The sequence below is a fragment of the Myotis daubentonii genome, chromosome 13 (genome assembly GCF_963259705.1).
Source record: "Myotis daubentonii chromosome 13, mMyoDau2.1, whole genome shotgun sequence".
NCBI classification, from domain to species: Eukaryota; Metazoa; Chordata; class Mammalia; order Chiroptera; family Vespertilionidae; genus Myotis; species Myotis daubentonii.
In genome coordinates this window covers 21,170,672-21,192,732 of record NC_081852.1, presented here as the reverse complement: position 1 = coordinate 21,192,732, position 22,061 = coordinate 21,170,672, and the positions used below count along the sequence as shown (strand labels likewise).

Below are 22,061 nucleotides of genomic sequence, written 5' to 3'. Positions count from 1 at the left end.
AGGATGAGCCCTAAACCTGGTTCTCCAAGGCTCACAGAGGAAGGAGAGGCCTCCCAGCACGGCCTCTGAGTTCACAGAGGAGCCGGCTCAGAGCCCTGAGAAGGCAGTGGAAGGAGCTGGGGTGTGTCATTTGGAAACAGAGTTCGGATGCAGCAAGAGGATTCTAGCTTGCGGCGTGTGGTTCCCAGGCTCCCTCTACAACCTCAGCCGATAATGATTTCTGCTGGATGTGCAGAACGTCCTCGAGGGACTAGAGCTGTGAGCAGAACAATCCAGAAGGAATGAGCCCTCCATCCAGCGGAGCATTCAAGCTGAGTCTGGACACCCTCTTGTCCAGCTTGCTGGTGTGAATTAGACCAGATGACCTTGCCATTGCCTTTCGATCCTGAGAGCCTTGTCTTGATGCAAAGCTCTTATTTTAGTTATTATTACACATTTATTTCAAACGTCTTGAATTCTCTTTCATAAAAATTTCAACATATCAGGGAGGGTCTTGAGTCAGGATCTCTCGTAAGAACTGGAAGTGCATCTGGGAAGAGTGTAGGGATTTGGGAGGAGGCTTGCAATGGCTTTTTCTATTTTATTTTTTAAAAATATGTTTTAATTGATATTTTTAGATAGGGAGAGAGAGAGATAGAAACGTTGATGAGAGAGACACATTAATCAGCTGCCTCCTGCACGCCCCGCAGTGGGGATCAAGCCTGCCCTGACCAGGAACCGAACCCGGGACCTCTTGGCTCACCAGCCAGGCTCAATGGCTTTTAAAAAATCAAATCTTCGAATGACTTTTGAAAATGGGCCCTGATATCATCTTATTTTCAAATCAAAACAAAGCAGAGGCGGGGGTCCTGGCAGCTGGGCGTTGTCTGTAGTTGAGCCCACACGATATCCAGGGGGTCTGAGCAGGAACGGCTGCTCCGAGCCAGCGTCGGGCCGGAGGGTGAGGGCAACTGCCGCACACTGCAGGGTTTGGAGGGTCTGAGCCAGCTGAGGTGAACCTGTGGGCTTCCTAGCCGGGAAAGCAGGGTTCGGAAGGGGGAAAGTTGTGGGGACTGGGCTCTTGTTCTAAAACATCCCTTCCCCACCCCACCCCCGGCCCCACTTGGAGCGTCTGGCACCTTCTAGCTCTGACATGCTGCCCCTTAGAGGGCACCTGGCAGGGTGCGTTGGGGGCAGTGGCCCGGCCTGAGGCTCTCTGGGGAGCAGGTATGTTCGGCTGGAGGTGAGCATAGGTCCGTGGGAAGGAGGGGACACCTCTCGGGGGAGAAGCATCAGTCCTGGTGTCCCCACTCCTCACACGGCCCCTCCCCTCCCTCAGGTGGTGGCCATCGACCTGGACGAGGGCCTGAACGGGCTGGTGTCCTACCGCATGCAGGTGGGCATGCCCCGCATGGACTTCCTCATCAACAGCAGCAGCGGCGTGGTGGTCACCACCACCGAGCTGGACCGCGAGCGCATCGCCCAGTACCAGCTGCGGGTGGTGGCTACCGACGCGGGCACGCCCACCAAGAGCTCCACCAGCACGCTCACCATCCGAGGTGAGAGCGCGGCTGCTCCTGCTGGGTGCTGAGCACATGGGCGGCGTGGGAAGCCTGCGTGTCCCCCTGCTGTCCACTGTCCAGGTGGGCACAGGCCATCATGCCAATCAATAGGGCCGCACCTGGAGCCACTCAGCACAGCAGAGCCTTCCCTTCTCCACCAAGTGGAAAAGCCAGCGAGCCACCCTCTCCCCACCTGGCCACGACTCAGTGTCCCGGAGCCCAGGAGAGTGGGCGGCCTGGACCCACTGCCAAGGCCCCCCTCTTTGGTCCCGGCCACAGCAGAGAGGGCTTGGACGGGGCGGGGCCCTCAGGGTCAGGAACAGCCTGGGGAGGTGGCAGGGCCCTCTCTCCTTTGAGGGCCGCGTTTTTATTTGGAGATGCAAAGGGACCCTTCCCCTCCCGCGTGCCTGGAATCTCCATGGAAAGGGGTCGCCCTGGGAGGAGGGCAGCTGGGATTCCCCGACGTCCTGAGACTCCCCCTCCCCTCGGCCCTCTCCATCATGCCCGCAGTCTCCGCCCTCTACTGGGTTAGGGTTAGGGTTAGGGTTAGGGGGCCAATATTCTCACCCACTCCGGCTACATCTTTAATTTTCGCAACAGAACTGGTACATTGGCATGAGCTGTTGCCAGAGGGCCAGGAATAGCCCTGAAATAAGTGTCGAGTGTCATGGGCAAGAGGTGGCCTGCTCCCTGGGACAGCAGGAGCAGCAGCCCCGGGGGACAGGGACTGCCGGAGGGTGTGGGGTTCTGGTCAGCTCTGTCCTGGCCCAGCCAGCGCGGCGCCCTCGGCTCACGACTCACGAGCGGGAGGTTCTGACTCCCATTTCCCATCGGCCTGTGGTGTGAGCCATGCCTCGGAGCTGGGTGGGCTGGCACAGCAGCCAGGCCCAGCCCCGTGTGCCGACTCTGCCCGCAGTGCTGGACGTGAACGACGAGACGCCCACCTTCTTCCCGGCCGTGTACAACGTCTCCGTGTCCGAGGACGTGCCGCGGGATTTCCGTGTGGTCTGGCTGAACTGCACCGACAACGACGTGGGCCTCAACGCGGAGCTCAGCTACTTCATCACAGGTGCGTGCCTGCCGCCACCCCCTCCCAGGCGCTCTGCCTGCTGGGCTGGGGCCAGGGGGGGGGGGGGGGAAGACCCAACCTTGACATTGGGTTAGCCCCTGCTAGAGCCTCCCTGAGGATTTGCTCTTGGCGTTGCCCAAGGGCTTTGGAGCTGGGTCTCCAGGGGCCTCCTGAATCTCATAGGGGTGAGAGGACTTACCAAGGTTCAGTAGAGGGAGGTGGAGCCAGTGACTCCTGGGAGGAGCCCTGCTCCCCACACCCCGTGTTAGGGTGACGAAGCAGGCTGGAGGAATGTGGCCTTGTCCTTCTCGGGGGGGCCCTTCACTTAAGAAGAAAATTCCCCTTCGATTAGAGCAGCGGTTCTCAACCTGTGGGTCGCGACCCCTTTGGGGGTCGAATGACCCTTTCACAGGGGTCGCCTAAGACCATCGGAAAACACATATAATTACATATTGTTTTTGTGATTAATCACTATGCTTTCATTAGGTTCAATTTGTAACAATGAAAATACATCCTGCATATCAGATATTTACATTATGATTCGTAACAGTACCAAAATTACAGTTATGAAGTAGCAACGAAAATAATTTTATGGTTGGGGGTCACCACAACATGAGGAACTGTATTAAAGGGTCGCGGCATTAGGAAGGTTGAGAACCACTGGTTTAGAGACAGATGGTATAGATCTCTCTAAATGAAATAGTTGTAGCTCAGAATGTCAAGTTGCCGCCACTTGAAGAGCTGTGCAGAAATATTATGAGGAGCCGTGACCGATGAGTGGTGTCTGCCATGACAGGAGGCTTTGTGGAGGCAGCATGCCGTGTGTTAGTCATTCCTGGATTAGAACAGTGTCCCAGCACGCTTCAGTCGGTGGAGTCCCTGAGGCGCTGGCATGCGTGTGGATGGGGGATAGGCCTTTCACATTCCTGAGCCCTCCCTTGGCCATTTTACTGGTTCAGTCTTCCTGCAGCCATATCACACACATGTTCATATATGCACATATGTGTGTGCACACATCTACAATACACATACCAGGGTCCCTGACGCCTCTCCCCTAGAACAAGGAATCCTGGGCTCGCAGCCCACCTACAACTTGCTGCACCAAGATGACCTCCCAGCCCTCAGCCTCTCTCCCCCTTTCAGATGCTTTCCTCCTTCCCCCCATAAAGGGGTCCACCCCCCTCAGGCCCTCTCCTCCCAGTCTGGTCCTCCACACTGCCCTGGGGAGGCCCAGTTATCAAGACCCCCACACGGCACCAGCGTGGTTCAGCCCCACCACTGCTTGTGTCTTTTTTTTTTTTTTTAATATATTTTATTGATTTTTTACAGAGAGGAAGGGAGAGAGATAGTTAGAAACATCGATGAGAGAGAAACATCGATCAGCTGCCTCCTGCACACCCTTACTGGGGATGTGCCTGCAACCAAGGTACATGCCCTTGACCGGAATCAAACCTGGGACCTTTCAGTCTGCAGGCTGATGCTCTATCCACCAAGCCAAACCAGTTTCGGCCCATTGCTTGTGTCTTAGTTCCTCCCCCGCCCCCTCCGAGCCAGACTGGGGAGCCGATACTGGAGACTTGAGGGGAGGGGTTTCCCCCAGGGGCAACCATGTCAGAACAAGGGAGCGTATGGTACTGGCCCACAGGATGACTTCCCTGAGGTGGCCTGTTCCTGCTCACCTGAGAGCCCTCCCAGCCCTGGGATTCTCAGATTTTAATTTTGCACCTTCTTGGAGTAGCCCACAGCATCCTGTTCCCAGGTAGCCCAAATCCAGTGCAGTGGCGCCCTCTGCTGCCCAGAGCACCACACTGCCTGCCAATAGCAGGGGAGGGGTCTCCACATTGTTCTGGAGTCCTTTCCTGGCTCCCTGCTACTTCAGGAAGGAGACCTCACACTCCCCCACCTGCCCCAGAACCAGGAAGACTCAGTAGTACCTGTCTCCTGTCCACCTGCCCGTACTTTTCACTCGAGCCTCTGGGAGCCCCTACTCAGAGAACCTGAGATCAGGGACCTGGAGAATGCTCAGCCACCCCCAAAGACCCAGGCCACATTTAAAAGCCCCAGCCCTGAGAACCAAGATGGCGGCGTAAGGTACAGACATGTGCATGCTGCCTCCCACAACAACATCGAGACTACCAACTATAAGACAAACAGCTGTCATTCAGAACCATGGGAAAGCTGGCCCAGTGGAAGCTCTACGACTGGAAGGAAAGAAAGAAGAGCATTGAGACTGAGTAGGTTGTGCAGAGGCTCCAAGAACGGAGGTACAGAATCGCACGCCAGGCGGGCTGCAACTGGATGCACGGTTTTTTTCGATCGGAAGGGGCTGCAGACTCTCGAGTCCACTGAGCTTGTTTGGGGTGGAATTCTGAGGGCCCCAGACCCCTACGAGGAGAGGCAGGACGGCCTTGCAACGGGCCAGAGAGCGAGAGTGGCTGTCTCGTGGAGCTGCCTGCCGGCACTCGGGGACGAGAGTCGCTGAGTCACGGAGAGGCGAGGAGTCGCTGAGAGGCCATTGCCCCTTGCTCCGCCCTGGTGATTCCCGGGGACCCTGCCCTACTCAATTTACATCCCCAACCAAGCTGTACTAGTGGCACAAAGAGAACCACCGGTGCTTTTGCAGCCCAGCCCAGCAGAATGCAGATTTCAACTCCTCGCATACATAAGGGACACACTCAAGAAGCAGAATCAGGTTCGGAGGAAGCCGGAGCCGGACCCGGCTGGGCCGGCGACGTGGAACCGCTGTACCAGCAAACGCACAGGCAGGTCCACCAGATCCAGTCTCACATGGGACACTGGGAGACGGCAGACAGGCAGTCTGTGCACTTGGTGGAAAACGAAATCCAAGTAAGCATACCATATATTCAGCCACCAGGAACGCCTGGAGATTTTGTCCAGCAAGGAGCCGCCCAACAAAGGACAGAATTCCAAACTTTGTGTTGCTGAGACGGCCCCTGTGAGGCCGAGACGGCCCCCATGAGGCTGAGGCAGCCCCCGTAGGGCTGAGGCGGCCCCCGTAGAGCTGGGACGGCCCCCGAGAGGCTGGGACGGCCCCTGTGAGGTGAGACGGCCCCAGTGAGGCTGGGATGGCCCCGGTGGGGTTGAGACAGCCCCGGTGAGGTTGAAACGGGCCCAGTGAGGCTGAGACGGCCCCAGGGAGGTTGAGACAGCCCATGTGAGGTTGAGACGGCCCATGTGAGGCTGGGATGGCCCCTGTGAGGCTGGGATGGCCCCTGTGAGGCTGAGATGGCCCCGGTGAGGTTGAGACAGCCCATGTGAGGTTGAGATGGCCCATGTGAGGTTGAGACAGCCCATGTGAGGCTGAGACGGCCCCGGCGAGGCTGGGACGGCCCCTAGGAATCTGAGAAAAATACCACATGAACTCACTCATTTATGGATAATAAGGACCATTATAGACTGATGAACAAAAATGGATACAGAGGCAGAGCAGCATTGAGCAGACTGTCAAACTACAGTGGGAACCCTGGGGAGGGTTGGGGGGGTGTGGGAGATCAACCAAAGGAATTGTATGCATGCATATGAGAATAACCAATGGACACAAGACCCTGGGGGGTGGGGGAAGCTGGGGAAATGTCAAGAGGGGGAAAAAGGAGACATGTGTAATACTCTTTGTAACACTTTAAGAAATAATTTAGAGAAAAGAAAATAGAAAAGAAAAAAGAAAAAAAGGTCCCGTCTAGCAGGTTTGAAATCATGGTCTGTATCAGCAGGAACTACCAACAGATATGATTTTGAGAAACTTCTGTACACAGGTCACAACGTTGTGGGGGCCTTCCATGGCAATGGGGATGTGGCTTTGTGGGCCTCAATGCTGCTGCCAGTTTGTGCTTTATTGACATGTATTGCTTGGGTACAAAAAATAAAAGTATGAATAAGAAAAAAATAAAAATAAAAATAAATAAAAGCCCCAGCCCTGCCCTGACCAGTTTGGCTCAGTGGCTAGAGTGTCGGCCTGTGGACTGAAGACTCCCAGGTTTGATTCCGGTCAAGGGCATGTACCTTGGTTGCAGACACATCCCCAGTAGGGGGTGTGCAGGAGGCAGCTGATCAATGTTTCTCTCTCATCGATGTTTCTAACTCTCTATCCCTCTCCCTTCCTCTCTGTAAAAGATCAATAAATATATATATATATTTTTAAAAAAGCCCCAGCCCAGCTTAACTGCTCAGACACCTATGGGACAGGCAGCTAACCGAATGGTGAAGGACACGGGCTGGGGAGCAAACGGCTGGACTTGAGTCCTACACCCCAAATAGGTGACTCACCCAGAGCACCGCACATAACCTCATTAAAGGAGTGTGTCCTTGTCTGAGACATGGAGACAGTGATCATGGACATGAAACAGAATGGCCCACAGTAGGTGCTCAATGAATGTCAGGTAGACCCTTGTGATTTCAGGCATTTGCACCCCCGCCTAAGCCCACTCAGGCCACACCCTCATCAGGGCCCCCCAGAACCCTCTTCTCAGGCAGCACCGAGTGGGCAGATGGACCACCTCTAGTGTTGGGGCTCAGAACCCAAGGTGGGTGCCCCCTCCCTTTCTCTAACCAGGAGCCCCGTTTCCTGACCGAAGCTTCGTTCTCTTTTGCCCACAGGTGGAAACGTGGATGGGAAGTTCAGCGTTGGCTACCGCGATGCCGTGGTGAGAACAGTGGTGAACCTGGACCGGGAGACCACGGCCGCGTACACACTCGTCCTGGAGGCCATTGGTACGCACCGGCCCTCCCTGCACACCACACACGGCTGCTCTGGGCAGAGTTCACATGAGGTGCCAGGCCTTGAGCCAGCGGTTCTGCCCTGATGCCAGTGGAGAAAGGGTGGCCAGATATCGACATATGACTGAGTAGTTTCCAGGCATGAGGCTCAGTGCCCGGTGCTATGTGCACAACACTAAGATGGTGTGGTGGGAGTCACATGAGAGCCAAATGAAAGGCCAGCATGTGGACAAATCACTGCAGAACCAGGCCAAACAAAGCAGAAAGGGAGAAGGGACGACCCAAGAACAGTGGCACAAAGGGTGGTGGAAATGTGGTGGGGGGAGTGGGGGTGATCAAAGAAGGCTTCTTGGAGGAGATGACATCAGGGAATACCATTGGATCAGTTAGTTGCAAATTTCAAAAATAAACTGACTTCAGGAATATGAGTTCACAGAACCAGTCTGCCGGGAGATAGATGGAACTTCAGGTATGACGATCTGGGGCTCAGGGGATGCCACCAGGCCTCAATCTCCCTTTGTGGCCTGGCTCTGCCTTTGCCTCACATGGAGACAAATAGCTGCTGCAGCCCCAGCCTCAATCCTCTTGGGTTCAAGTGTAGCAGCAGGAGATAGCACTTGTCTCTTCCCAGTCTCCCAGCGGAAGCCTGGAAGGAACTCTGATTAGTTCCACCTGCCCCAGTGCCTGTCCCTGACCCCCTGGTCATGGCCAAGAGGGTGAGGCGTGCTGGTGGCTTAGGCCTAAATCGCATGCCTGTTCCTGGAGGCCGGGGGGTGGGGGGGGCGGATAGTCAGACCCACCTGGAACCCCAGGCCTCAGAGGCAGGAAGGGTGGTTCTTGGAGCAACCTTTAGGGCATGGACTTACCTAAGGGCAGGATGGTGCTTATGGGGAGAAATGAGGCAGACCCACCACCAGCTTGAAGGCCAGGTGAGGTTTCAGTACCAGGAGAAGCAGGGAGGGCATTCAGGCAGAGGAGCCAGCCCATGCAAGGGTCTGGAGGTGGGACAGAGCGTATGTGTATGTGTGTGTGTGTGTGTGTGTGTCTGTCTGTGTCTGTGTCTGTCTTTGTCCCCTTTGCTCTCTTTAGTGTGGCATATATTGGGGAAGGGACTGCAATCAGGTAGAGGCAGCAGTGGAAGTTCAGGCTTCAGTTTCCAGACAGCAGGGGCCCCTGGGGGCTCTGGGTAGGAAGGAGGGCATGATGAGACCTCTGCCTCCCTGCGGGCCCTGGCCCTCCCAGAAGCACCCAGTTCAGTGTTTGCACTGAGCTCTGGGTGGAAAGGGAATGTGCTCTCTGGCCTCACTCTTTCCAGCGCAGTCCCTCCCCAGCCTGCCCACGCCCACGCATCTTCCCTCTGCCTTGCTCTGCTCCCACCCTGGGCAGCCACACCGCCCTCTGGGGACCCATCTCCCCACTGAGTCCAGCCTTCATGAGGAGCACTGGCTGGCAGGACAGGGCTCAGGCTCCGGCCTTTTATGGGCCTGCCAGCTCACACTGTCCCCAGCCGGGGCGAGTAAGTGCGACCCCCGAGGCAGTGGGAGGAGGAGATGACTCAGGCTGGGTGACTGCATCCCAGCACGTGTCAGCTGGCCTGGGGAAGGGTCACCACTGGTCCTCAGGCAACTCTCGCTGCCCGGCGGAAGCCTGGGAGGAGCTCTGGGGTGACTGTCCTTGCCGAGACATGCAGCTTGGTCACAGCTCCTTCCTCCAGGAAGAATGATTCAACAGCTGCCCTGGGGCTGAGCCACCTCCCCAGCTCAGCTTCCTGCCGGGAGCTGAAGGGGAAGGACCCCCAGCTACCTTAGGCTTAGAAATCCAGCAGGGCCCACATCCCGGAGTGTAGCGGGCCCACCGACCACGTCCACCCCTTAAGCATGTTTGACCCATCTCGTGTTTCATATTGAATGACCGTTGTGAGCATTTAAAAATCAGATTTTATTTAAAAGCTCGTGTTCAATTTCTCTTGAGAAATCAGATCTAGTGTCACTGGGCCACACTCTGCCCATCACTGTGTATGGCAGGGGGCAGCGGCCTTGTGGGCCCGCCTGGCAGCAGCTGGGTTTGTGACCTCAGTACCCGAATCTGTTTCCTGGGTCTGCTGTGACAAAGTACCACAAAGTCAGTGGCTTCAAAGAGCAGAAATGGACCCCCGCGTGGCCCTGGGGCCAGAAGTTAAGGGTCAGCAGGGCCACATTCCCTCCCGAGGCCCCAGGGAGAACCCGTCCTTGACTCGGCTGGGGGCTGGTGGCTCCACGTGTTCTGGGCTTGTGGCTGCAGGACCGGTCTCTCCCTCCAACTTCAGGTGGCCTTCTCCTCTCTCAGCTCTCCCTCTGCCTCTCTGAGAGGGACCCTTGGCATTGGACGTAGAGCTCACCTGATAGCCCAGGACGTGTCATCCCTAGGTCCCTAACCTGATTCCCTCTTCAAAGACCCTTTTCCCAGTAAGTTTACATTCACAGGCGCCCAGGGACTTGACGTGAGCATATCTTTTGGGGGCCACCCTCCAGCCACTTCACGCCTCAGCTCCCTCCTCTGTAAAACGGGAACAATCACAACAGCGCCTGCTGCACAGGCTGCGTGAGAGACTGAGGGACACACTAGATGTCGTTAGCGTCATTCCTAATCTAGGAAGGAAAAGAGCCGCCCGCAGGGGCCACGGTGGCTGGGGTGAGCGGGAAATGTGCCCAGGAAATTTGCCCCTCAGGCCGCAGCTAACAGCCCATCCTCCATCACCTCCCACAGACAACGGCCCCGTGGGCAAGCGGCGCACCGGCACCGCCACCGTGTTCGTCACCGTCCTGGACGTGAATGACAACCGGCCCATCTTCCTGCAGAGCAGCTACGAGGCCAGTGTCCCCGAGGACATCCCTGAGGGCCACAGCATCGTGCAGGTAGGTGGTGGCTGGTGGGCTGGGGGCAGTCAGGGCTGCACTCGGGTCTGAGTGCACGTGCTCAGTGGCATCCTGGAGGGGTGGGATGGAAACAGGAGCGGGCCCAGCTGCTGCCCGGGAGTAGCCAGTGCCGTGGGGAAGGGGGACCCAGGCCCCCTCCTCCCTGGGACAGAGTAGGACCCCAGGTTACTATGTAATTAGGGACAGGGCCCTGGCTCCGCCCCAAAACACAGAAAAGAGGCGTTGGCCCCCTCTTCTCCCTCCTCCCCACAGCCCTCGCCTTGTCCCACCCCACCCAGGTGGGCCTTTCAGAGCAGAGAGGAGATGGCCTTGTCGCATTTTCCCAGAAAGGAGTTGAGGAGGGAGCCAGGGCCCAGCACTGCCCAGAACAGAGTGGCTTTCATGGGCCCTTGGCCGAAGCTCCTCTCCTGGGAAGCAACCAGGCACAAGAAGAAAGGGGGCAGACGCAGAGGGAGAGGAGGGCCTGGAAGTGGGGCCCGGGCCCTCCCAGCACCCAGAGGCCTCTGCGCTGGGCAGGGGGGCGGGCGGGGGGGTGGGGGGGGGAGGCCGGGAATGAATTACCCTCTTCATCCGCTGCAAGCGTTTCCAGCTTGGGGGCTGAGCCAAACACAGCAAAACTGGGCCTGTCCGCTGCGGCAGGCTCTGGGCTTGGGAGGCTGGGAGTGCGCCCAACACCCTGCCTCGGGACTAGGAGGAGGCAGGAAAGCACTGGGAGCACGGTGCTGACGCCCAGAGGCACCAAGAGCCCAGAAAACCACGGGGATTTACAAGGGCCTGGCTGGTTCCCGGAGGAGGAGGGGGGTTCTCTCCCTCTGGATCTGCTCCTGGGGGCTTGGAGAGCCCCTCCTAGCCAAAAACCTCCTACCCTGGGGTATGGCCAGGCCTTTCCTTCTCCCTCAGGCCTCAGGGCAGCCTCACCCCCCACCCCGGGTCTCCAGGAAGAGAACTCCTAGTGCCAAGCAGGAGTTCTGACCAGGGGGTGGCATGGGGGACTGACTGTAGGAGGAATTCGTCCTGGGATGTCTCAGGGAGGCCCGGGAGATGGAGGGGGAGGGAGTTACAGCCTGTTGGGAGGGGGCCTGCCCCACTTTCTAAACCCAAAGGATTGGTTTCTATTACACAACACTCAGCGGACCAGTCCGAGACCTGCTAGGCATGTGGGGCAGCCCAGTTCTCCCCCTTCCTCGGGGCGCCGGCTTCTCCCGGAAGTTCCCATCCAAGCAGGACTAGATGTCATCCCGACCTGGAGGAAGGGGCATGGGCCTCTCCACGGGGCCTGCTTGCAGAGAGAGTAGCTCCCTGGGGTGTCTGAGGGAAGACAGGACTCCTTAGGCTTTGGGGCAGGTGGATGTACCCAGATGGGGCCTCCCTTCACTCAGTAACCAGCCTCACTCTTCCGTGCCCCAGTGGGTGGAGCCCAGTGAGGGGCTGGGCGCAGTCTCGCCCTCTGTGAGCTCCCAGGCGGAGGCGTGTGGCTTTGTGCAGCCAGCACTAGGGAGCAGCGATGGTTTGGGAGCTGGGAGGAGTGGGACCAGAGCTCACTCGTTGAGAAGACCTGGCCAGCTGCATTGTGGGTCACAGCAGGGTGGAGGGGGGCAGCCCCATGGCCAAGCATGAGATGACCCTGGCCGGCCCCTCAGATCCCCCTCTTCCCGTTCTCCAAGTGTGGGAGCCAACCACAGCACAGAGCCCTGGCTTTGGAAGGAGAAGGGAGAGTTAGGGATTCTGAGAAGCCGCCCTCCGTGGGATTGCTTAGACAGGTAGCCAGTCAATGAAGCAATCACCCAAAAGATAGAACCCCGGTGTGGTCCAGGCTGTAAGTCCCATAGCTGTCCTGGAGAAGTCTGGACCCTCCCGCCGCCTTCCCTGGGTGAGGCATGGAGCCACTATGCTGTGTCCACAGAGCCCAGGTGGCATCACCTTCAGTGGCTGGCAGTGCCTCCTGCCACTCTGACACAGCACTGGCCTGGCTTCTGCAGGAAGGGTTAACCCAGTGGTTCTCAACCTTCTGGCCCTTTAAATACAGTTCCTGATGTTGTGAACCAACCCTAAAATTATTTTCATTGCTACTTCATAACTGCAATGTTGCTACTGTTATGAATCATAATGTAAATATCTGGTATGCAGGATGGTCTTAGGCGACCCCTGTGAAAGGGTCGTTCGACCGCCAAAGGGGTTGCAACCCACAGGTTGAGAACCGCTGGGTTAACCCATTCTCGGCCCCTTCCTGGTCCATCCCACTACATGGGTGCATTGAAGGGGAGTAGCCAGGGTAGCAATTGGCTGGTCAGTATTGGGAGCCTCACTTGCCCCTCCCCCTACCCTTCCAGCAGGCACCCAGGCATCTGGTCTACCACAGGGTGCAGCTGCTCCCAGGGATTGCTAGGGATTGCTGGGCAATGCTGACAGGGCCCAGGAAAGGCGAGAGGAGTCTCTGGGTTCCCCTCTGCCTTGGGCCCTGAGTGGGCCCCAGGGCAGAACAGGACCTTGTCAACAGTTTAGACTTGGCTGGAGGGAACCGTTAGCCATTCGGCAATCTGCACTGAAATCTGAGCTGGATTTGGCAGTGGAGGGAGGGCATGCCTTCTGCTGGGAATCAGGCCCTGCTCCCTGGAGGCGCTTGGTGCATGGTTGCCAGAGAGGAACCCTGGGGTCCAGTTGTTGTCTCCAAAGCCTCAGCCCAAGGTTCAGGCTGCCGCTTCCCACACCAGCCAGCAGTCTCAGCAGGCAGCGGCTGGAGGGTCTGCAGAGAGGAAGGTGTTCTCCCAGGGCTTCCTGGGAAAGGCCTTGGGCCTAGGCACACAGGGTGTCGGGGCCGCTGTCTTCCTGCAGCCTGTGGTGCCAGGCTGTGTCCGAGGGAGGAGGGTCCGAGGCTAGATCCTGGGTGGCGGCGGGCAGCCTGTCATATCTTGGTAGATTCCGTGCAGTCCCAGCCATGGCTGTTATCGTGGTCCGGCAGGGAGCGTGGCGGTGCGGGCCGGCCACGCCGGAAGCTGTGCAGGGAGCGGCGCAGGGAGCCCAGGCGCGTCCAGAGCCGGAGCTGGGGCTCGCTGGGGCTCCCGGGGTGGTGGGGCATGCGCTCTCGAGCCTGGCGGCTGGGGTCCAGTGCAGCCGGCTTGCAGAGGGTCATGAACAGCAGACAGGAGGCCAGCAGGAGGAAGATGCAGGCCAAGGCAATGAGCACGGGCAGGGGGGCCGCTGCCTCCACAGGGCTCCCCGGGGTGCCAGTTGTGAGGGGACTGGGGCCCTCCGTGCTCATGGCTCCTGCAACAGGAATGGGACAGAAGCTCAGAGGCAAATCGGCTGGACCCAGGCCTGGGGGGGGGGGGGGGAACATGGGCGGGGGCTGGGCGCTGCTAAACAGTGAGGCCCACAGAGGCGACAGGCTAAGGTCACACAGCGGGAAAACGATGGAGCTGGCCTGAACTCGGGTCCTCTTCCTGCTGTCTCCCTGCCCGCCGGCAATGGAGGAGCCAGGACTTTAAAAATCAGTTCTCATGAATCACAATAGAGTCTTAGACCTGAAAACCTGGAATCTAAGACCAACTCCTCAATAACTTGCTCTGTGAGCAGGAGTGAGTCCTGGAGTGTGGGGTGCAAAGAGCCTCGCAATTATCTGATGCCAGGACTGCAAACGAGGGGCCCACCAGTGTGTTTCGTTTGGCTCTGGCAGTATTTTTACAAATTTAAATTGTGATTAAAAACCGCAAACAACAAAAAAAAAATAAGAGATTTCACGTAAATATCTGAACATCTTATATCTCTTGAAATTTCAACACTGGCAACATGAGCCAATTATGCCTGGCACGCAGTGGCTGGGGCTGAGCAGCAGCTGCCTCCGTTAGATAAGGCACTGGCCCCCAGCTCGCCACACTCTCCCAGGCCCACTGCACGCCTGACGCCACCTGCCTGGCCCCATGGTGCTTCCCGAGACAGCCCAGGCTCTCCCGTGACGAGTGAGGAACAGAGGCCCACTAAGGGTAGGCCAGGCCCAAGGACACACTGTGAGCCAGTGACCAAGGAAAGGCCAGAACCAGGTTTCCTGACTCCTGGCCCCAGGGCCTTGCCAATCCTCTGGCTCCCAACCCTGTCCCAGGGCTCACTGAGCTGCCCTGAGAACAGGTGGAAAAGAACCCACAGAGAACAACGGAGTTGACAGGGTGGGGCTCAAAACCCACAAACACCAGTCACCTCTTATTACATAGGATGACACTAGAGGGAGCACGGCAGATGGTCCACAGACAGCTGCTGGCAGAGCCAGGCTGGTGGATAGCGTGTGACCAGAGGACAGGGGCAGGTGAGCCTGTCTAGGAGGGGCAGGTGCCTGGGCCAGGCTGGTGGAATGCCAGAGGCAGGCCCAGTGCAGTCAGCCCTTCCAGCTCCCCACGAGAAGCCAGACATCTGGATTATCAGGCAAACTTTCCCGGGGTTTAAATGTTGGCAGCGAATTCAAATTCGGTTAACGTGAGATTGAGAGAGAGGAGTAGGGGCTAAACAAACGCGATTCCAAACACTTCGGAATGCATTTTCAAATATTTAAAACGCTACAGCAGGCCAAACAAAACACACAACGGTGACCCCCCGCTTTGGGGCCAGCCTTTGTGATCTCTGACTTCCACAAACACAGGACCGGAAACCCCAAGGATGGTTCAATAATAACCACTTATTTCTCTTCGCTCTTGGAGACTTCAGAGAGCCTGGGGGTAGCGGATTTCCCTTCTTTCCCCAACTTGCAGCCTGATCTAACTCAGTTGTGTTCCTGCACCTACACTCAGCAGGAGGCGTTGCAGGTGGCCGCAGAGGGTCCCTGTCAGCAGGCGGTAGGAAGTGGAGAGGGCCACCGCTCCCACCTCCCGACCCCCACCCCCAGTCCCCACCCAGGCACTCACCAGCAGCCATAGGACCAGCTTCCTTGCTGCCTACAGCTTTGCCCTGTGCCCGGCCGACTAAGGGCATCCAGTGCACCCCACCCCACTTCCTACCCACTCCCTGCCACCACTCCTTCCAGCATTTCCAGGCAGAACAGGACCCCTCCCAGCTCCCAGCTGGAAACTCTGATGCCCATCTAGCTGTGCAGGACCTCCGCCTTGCAGGCATCGCCTGGAGGGCACTCTGGCCACGGGTTGTCCCTTCCCTGAATCTGAGTGTGGAGGACAGATGGCGTGTGCCCACCGCCATCTCCCATGGAGAAAACCTGGCTGTCCCTCACTTCCACCCTGACAGGCTGGGCAGAGTGGGAGAGCGGGCGCCTCCCTTCCCTCTCCCGCTAGACCTGGCTTTGTCTAGAAGAGTTTGGGCTCTGCTTGGCTGGGAGGAAGAAAAGCGCAGTCTGACAGGGAGAAGTCTCAGTCCCGCTAATCCTACTGTTGTTTCGAGGCCTTCACGTCATCTGGAGACCTTGTGAGGCCAGCAAAACAGGTCCTGGCTTCAGTCCTTGGGAAGCACTCTAATAAAGAGACCCAGGAGGCTGTGATTAGCATCTGAGTCATTCCCTTGGAAGCAAGAGATTCCGAAGTGCTTGAGAGCATCAAACCCCCTCCCTGGGCACACGCCAGGCCAGCTGCCCGGCCCCTCGGTGCCTCTGAGCAGCCAGGCCAGCTGGTTCCGGGAAAGGAGGCCTCCGCCAGACCAAGGCGTGGAACCTCCCTGAGGGCAGGGCACCCGGCGGCCCTGCTCTGGCCATAGCTCTGAAGCTTAGTCCAGAACCTTCTGTCTTGCCTCGGAGCTCCATGGAGCAGGGCCTCGGAGCACATGTTGCTGTTTGGCTTCGGACTAGCCACTGCCCCCATGAGGCCTTCCACTCTCCACAGAAGCCCAGGGCCTCCCCAGTCTGAGCACACCCTACCCCCCACCCTCACCCCCACCCCCGCTGTCCTCCCCAGACCTCCTGCGGTCCCCCAGGCACTGACCTCAGAGCCAGCCCTCAGCAGCTCCAAGAGCGGGTAGAGGGTCTTCTCAGCTGCCCCAAGAAGACGCAAGGAGCACCCCGTGCCCCCTGTGGCCCCAGCTCGCCCTGGGCTCTGCAGAGCCCTGTCCTCCGTCAGCCAGGCTGGGCAGAGTGGGCGCCTCCCTTCACTCCCGCTGGACCTGGCTTTGTCTAGAAGAGTTTGGGCCCTGCCTTGGGGGAGGGGACACCAGGAGGGTAGGGATGGCAACTGGGCTGGGAGAGGGAGAGGGGAGCCCTGTTCCTGGCCTTCCCAGGGTGCACTCCAGCCTGTCTCCTTGGAGCCCTCTCAGGGGGCGGGGGCGCTGGGGGCACTCAAGGGGGAGGCCTCAATGCCTCTTCCACCCTATGGCTCTCACCTTCCCCCATCGGACGTTTGAATGGTATGGTCTGCAGCAGCCAGCGGCCCCTATTCAGTGCCTGCCAGCTTCCAGGTTACCCGGGTGAGGCTTGCAGAGGGCGGGGAGCAGGCGGGGAGGTGGGCCCTGGGAGCCCAGAGGCCCCTCTCCCCTCCTTTGTCCCTGGGCCTCTCACCTTCCAGGCTTCTCCCTCAGCCTCCCAGAAAAGCGCTTTCCCTTCGAAGGTGGAGAAATGGGGGAAAGGCATTCTCAAAGGTCAGAGAGATCACAGGGCAGGAAGCTGAGGATGGAGGGGCAGCCAAGGCTGTGCTCCTGAGTATGGTGGGCCCCTGGGTACCCTCCAGGCAGTGGCTCTCCCCACACCCCACACATACCCCCACCCCACACACCCCACAGCCCACACACCCACCACACACCTCACATACACACACACCCCACACACCTCCCACACCCCACATACCTCCCACACCCCACACCCCACACATACCCCCACCCCACACATACCCCCACCCCACACCTCCCACCCCCCACACATACCCCCACCCCACACATACCCCCACCCCACACATACCCCCACCCCACACATACCCCCACCCCACACATACCCCCACCCCACACATTCCCCCACCCCACACCTCCCACAGCCCACACACCCACCACACACCTCACATACACACACCTCCCACCCCCACACACCTCCCACACCTCACACATACACCCACCCCACACATCCCACACCCCACAAACACCCTCACCCACATACCCCCCACCACCTACACATAGACATGATCAGAGAACAGAACTGGCTCACACCCACACACATATAATCACCCCGCTACTACTCCCCCCTCTCCCCCCCGCCAAACACACACGCTCCTCCCCCAACCTTCCTTCTTCCCAGAAGCCAGAGCTTCCCTGGCAACAAGCTGCCACCTTAGGAGCCTAAGCCTCAAGCAGCTTCTCCATTGAGGAACCCCAAGCTCCCAGAAACGCAACACGGGGAGAAGCCGTGGCTCTGCCCAAGACCTGCGCCTGGAGCCCAGCCCCTCTTGTGGAGCCCTAGTTTGGGGCATTCAGCTGCTTCCTCCTGCCCTTAGCCCTTGACCACAAAAGCATTTTCTGACAGCCTCAGACGGACGGGAGCCTTCCAAGGGCTGTCAGATCCATCAGATGAGGGGAACCATCTCATCCAGCCCCCTCAGGTGATAACACCGAGGTCTAGAGAGGTGTGGCCTGGCCAGGGTCACCCAGTCAAGAAGCAGCCACGCAATCCACCACCCGGGGTGAGGTTCTGAGCGCTCAAAGGGCTGGAGGAGGGACATGTGGATGTGTGAGCTGACCCAGTCAAGCCTGGACCCATCACCCACCTTCTCCCTGTCCTCCCCAAGAACCTGGAGGGGACCAGAGAACAGCTGGCAGGGTCCCCACCACAGACAGGGCAACCTGGAGGCATCAGCAGTCAGGTGTCCTTGGGGGGATGAGAAAGACAGACACGTTCCTCTCCTGTCTCACACCCCAGCCACCGGGGAAAGCCACAGGCTTGGGCAGGACAGGCTGGGGTGTGTGGAGGGACGGAGAGGGACTCCACAGCATCTCTCTCCCTGTGGGCTGGCATTCAGGCTGACTCTATATCCTCCTTCCTCAGCTACAGGCCACAGACGCCGACGAGGGCGAGTTTGGGCGTGTGTGGTACCGCATCCTCCAAGGTGAGCAGGTGGTCTGGGAGGGCAGGGGCAGCCCTTCCCTGGGCAGAGCTTCTTTCGGCTCCCAGGGGTCTGGGAGCCAAGGCGAGGGAGCCCCAGTACCGTACACACGGGGCGGGCCAGAGGGAAGAAATGGGGGCATTCTCCAGCCCCCTGCACCAAGTTAGAGATGCGGGTGCTGCATGTGAGTGGTATGGTCTGCAGCAGCCAGCGGGTCCCTATTCAGGGCTGCCAGCATCCAGGTTCCCTAGGAGAGAGGCTCGCGGAGGGCGGGGAGCAGGCACTGTAAGCTCAGTCAGACCCTGCCTCCAGTCCTGCCCCTGACGCGCCAGAGGGGTGGTGAGGCCGGGACAGCCTTCGGTGCCAGCTCCCCAGAGATTGTCATGGCCCCACAGGTCTCATGGGCCCGTCCCTTACCATCACTGTTGCCTTGGGCACAGGGCAGTGCCCCCACTTCCCAAAATGAGTCACAAAGCACTCACTTGAGAGGGAGGGAGGGTGGATCCCCAGCGGAAAATCGGGGTGCTGTTACCACAAGACATGGGAACGGCACTGGGCCAGCCCGGAGATGTCCACCAAATCCGGGCTTCGCCCACCCACAGAGAAATTGGTTTGGGTTCCTCTTTCTGTGGTGCCCAGATCCCTCTGAAATATTGAATCCACTGACACCTCGGGGAGGGGGGCGGTGTCTCAGGGGTCCCCCAGGCTCCCTGTATGGAGGGTACAGAGTAAATTACCTGCTCCCTCCAGTCCAGCATGAGGCAGGGGCCATGTCCTGAGACCTCTGGGCAGGATCAGCATTCTGGGGGCTGGGTCCCCCTTCTTTACCCCACAATCCCAAGAGGCTCCTGCTCCAGGACAGAGCCCACGCATCTCATCTGTCTCTCCACACAGGTAACCATGGCAACCACTTCCGTATCCACATCAGTGACGGGCTCCTGGTGCGAGGGCCCCAGCCCCTGGACCGGGAGCAAGACTCATCCCACGTGCTGATAGTGGAGGCCTATAACCACGACCTGGGCCCCATGCGGAGCTCCGTCAGGGTGAGGCCGGGGGTGGGCTGGGGCGGCTCTCAGATATAGCCAGTCAGCCAGGCCTCAAGCCCTACCTCCCCTCCTGCACTGAGCTCGGGGCTGGGCCAAGGCCGTAGCTGGGCTGGGGAAGGCCACCAGTTGGGGCTGGGCAGGGCAAGGCTGCCACTGGCTTAGGCTTTGAATGACACCTGGTGCTGGGGTGCCCAGCCTGGGATCTTGGCTGTATCATTTTTCTCTGAGCCTCAGTTTCTCCAGATGTGGAAGAGGAGTCAATGGTGGGATGAAAGAGATGTCCTTACCATGCTATGTCAACACAGCTCTCAAGCCTGAGCCAAGAAAATCTCCCGATAGGATCTCAGAGATGTACATGTTGTCCACTTCATTTTAGAAACAAGGAAACTGGGCACAGAAGAGGCATTAGTGACAGACCTCAGAGCCCGGGGCTTTTGAGTCCAAGTTCAGTGCTCTTTCCACTGAAAGTGGCCCCCAAAGACCCCGTGCCTACTTCCAGCTGCCCCATCAAATGCGTTCTTTTCTGCCCACCCTCACTCACCTCGGCCTCTCCCTTAGCAGCTAAAATCCAATCAACTTCATCTTCCTGAATAGTCAAGAATAGACACACAGACATTCCCCCTGGCTGGGCCAGTTGATGCCCTCTCCTGCCCAGTGGCAGGGGGATCCTGAAATGACCTCTCAAGGTCACCCCACTGCACACTCAGCAGCTCACAGCGCCTTCCTTTAAACCAGGTGGAAAGTGAGTCAGACCCCAGAGGTGAAGAGTGGGAGGGAGATGGGAAAAGTCAGGTGGAGGGACTTTTACCCAGAACCGAGTGGAGCAGCCTCGCTCTTCTTATCAGCCCCATCTGCAGCCGCTGTTTCCCCGCCCCCTCCCCCGGGGCTGGAAACAATGAGCAGAGGCAGCGGGGTCACCAGCCCTCAGCCTCCGCCCCCGCCCTCTCCTGCTGCTGCCCCTGAAACTCTGCTTCGGGAAGAGAGGCGAAGGGGAGCCTGGTTCTACGGCCGCCCTTCCAAGTGAGAGCTGGCCGGGTGGAGGTGGCTGAGTGGGGCAGACCCCTTGGGTTTTTACTCCTTGGGGCTTCTTGGAACAATTTCGGAGCCCTGGTGACTGAGGGTGAAACACGGTTACCTGAATGCGCACTCGGGCCGCCCCCCAGGGCCACGCTCACCTGCGGGACCGTGTAATTGCTTATTCACGCGATGCACCCACTCACGACGTCAGAGCCGGCCCTTTGTGGGACCAACCTCAGGCCGCAGAGTGACTGATGTCAGCATAGCTCAGGTGGCTCCCTGGACTCCCAGCCTCCTAACCATAGCCCTGCTTGTGGCCCCCTCACCCCCCCCCCCCAGAGGCAGGGGAGCACTTCTCTTCAAGGTTTGCTGTTGTCGGGGCCTCAGCATAGTGGCTGCAGCCCGTTTCTAGCCACAATATTTTGTAACAAAATGGTAGGCAGCGCCCCAGGGTACTGTGTCGAACAGATCAAAGCCAGGCTGTGCAGATCCGTGCAGGGGTGGGGCCTCGGCCCCACCTGCTCGCCACCCGCCTTTTGCTCCTTTCCCCAGAAACCCCGAGGAATGAGAAACCCTCACATCGTGCTCAGTCTGTGCCAGGCACTCTCCTGGGTGCTTCAGGTACCTGAACGCATTTGATCCTCACAAAAGTCATAAAACACTGTTATTCTGCCCATTTTAGAGATGAGGAGACTGAGGCAACAAGGCATTGGCCACTGTGCTTAGGGTCTCACACCGCAGTAAAGGTAGAGCCGGGCTTCATACCAGGCAGGCAGTCCGGGTCTGCGCTGCCATACACAAGGCTCTTCAGACCCCCACTGCCTTATCCCCCTGGGTGGCCCTTGGGGCACCCAGCCCCACGTGAGCCCCAGGAACACTGGGACCTTTCTGAGGACAGTGCGGGACTTCAGCTTGGCCCAGGACTCGTGTTCCCAGCAGCAACAGAGAGGGTTTGCAGGGACTGTCCAGGTCCTGCTGCAGGGACCAGGGACGGCCAGAGGGAAGGGCCAGGGAGCTTGGAGTGAAACAGTCCTGTGGGGACCTGGGACTCACATACACATCAGAGGAGTGCGCGTGCGTGCACACACAGACACAGAGAGAGACACACACACACACACCCCCCAGAGAGAAAGAGAGACACACACACACACACACACAGAGACACGCACACAATTTCCCGCCCTGTCCTGTTGGAGGGCACAGCACTGGACAGAAAGTGAGGCTGGTTCTCCAGGGAGCCTAGCCGCTTAGTAACTGCTCAGCAAGAGCTTGGCAGACCTATGTGTTTCCTGTACATCTGTGCCTCTCAGGTTTGTAAACCACACACCATTTTGCCCCGTCTCTGCTGCGAAAAACAAGGCTGAAACCAGCAAGTGGAGAGTGGCTTGCAGCCAGCCTCAGGGCGGACGGGCCACACCCAGGCTCCGTGCACCTCCCTCCTCGTTTTACCCACCGTCAGACTAGCCCTGTGTTTCCCCTCAACCCTTGGGCTCAAGGCCACAGGGATAAGCAGGATCGGGAAGGGAGGCTCACACTTTTGAAAGATGAATGGTTAGTTTCTGTTTATGGAAAGAGCATTCCCGAAACTCATCCATGCAAATTTCCCCAAAGCCACCCCACCCCACCCCCGCCCACGGGCTCCCCAGCCAAACTCTTGGGGAAGCCAAACTGAGAAGGTTCCGGCTTGTGAGCAGCTGTGCTCTGGGGTGGGCACTGCAGTTTGCATAGTGGGT

The 22,061-nt window shown here is 58.6% G+C and overlaps 2 protein-coding genes across 2 annotated transcripts in view; one reads left to right on the top strand and one right to left on the bottom strand.

Annotated features, from left to right (window-relative positions):
• Positions 1–22,061, top strand: part of LOC132214646 (cadherin-23-like) — a 317,401-nt gene that overhangs the window by 291,607 nt on the left and 3,733 nt on the right. Inside the window, exons 24-29 of the mRNA XM_059661973.1 lie at positions 1,319–1,538; positions 2,458–2,610; positions 7,225–7,338; positions 10,090–10,238; positions 18,208–18,268; positions 19,160–19,308. Coding sequence (XP_059517956.1) covers positions 1,319–1,538; positions 2,458–2,610; positions 7,225–7,338; positions 10,090–10,238; positions 18,208–18,268; positions 19,160–19,308 — 846 coding nt within the window. The remainder of the gene's footprint in view (positions 1–1,318; positions 1,539–2,457; positions 2,611–7,224; positions 7,339–10,089; positions 10,239–18,207; positions 18,269–19,159; positions 19,309–22,061) is intronic.
• Positions 10,232–15,511, bottom strand: C13H10orf105 (chromosome 13 C10orf105 homolog). The gene is made up of 2 exons (XM_059662461.1): positions 15,149–15,511; positions 10,232–13,523 (listed from the first exon to the last, which is right to left on the bottom strand). The coding sequence occupies exons 1-2, from the start codon at positions 15,435–15,437 to the stop codon at positions 13,162–13,164; spliced, it is 651 nt and encodes a 216-aa protein (XP_059518444.1). The 5' UTR covers positions 15,438–15,511; the 3' UTR covers positions 10,232–13,161.

Bases quoted from the DNA above. Each gene is read 5' to 3' on its own strand.
- C13H10orf105 (XM_059662461.1), bottom strand. From the start codon at position 15,437: ATGGCGGTGGGCACACGCCATCTGTCCTCCACACTCAGATTCAGGGAA. The intron at 13,524-15,148 runs GTGAGTGCCTGG...TTCCTGTTGCAG, and splicing joins AGCTGGTCCTATGGCTGCTG to GAGCCATGAGCACGGAGGGC.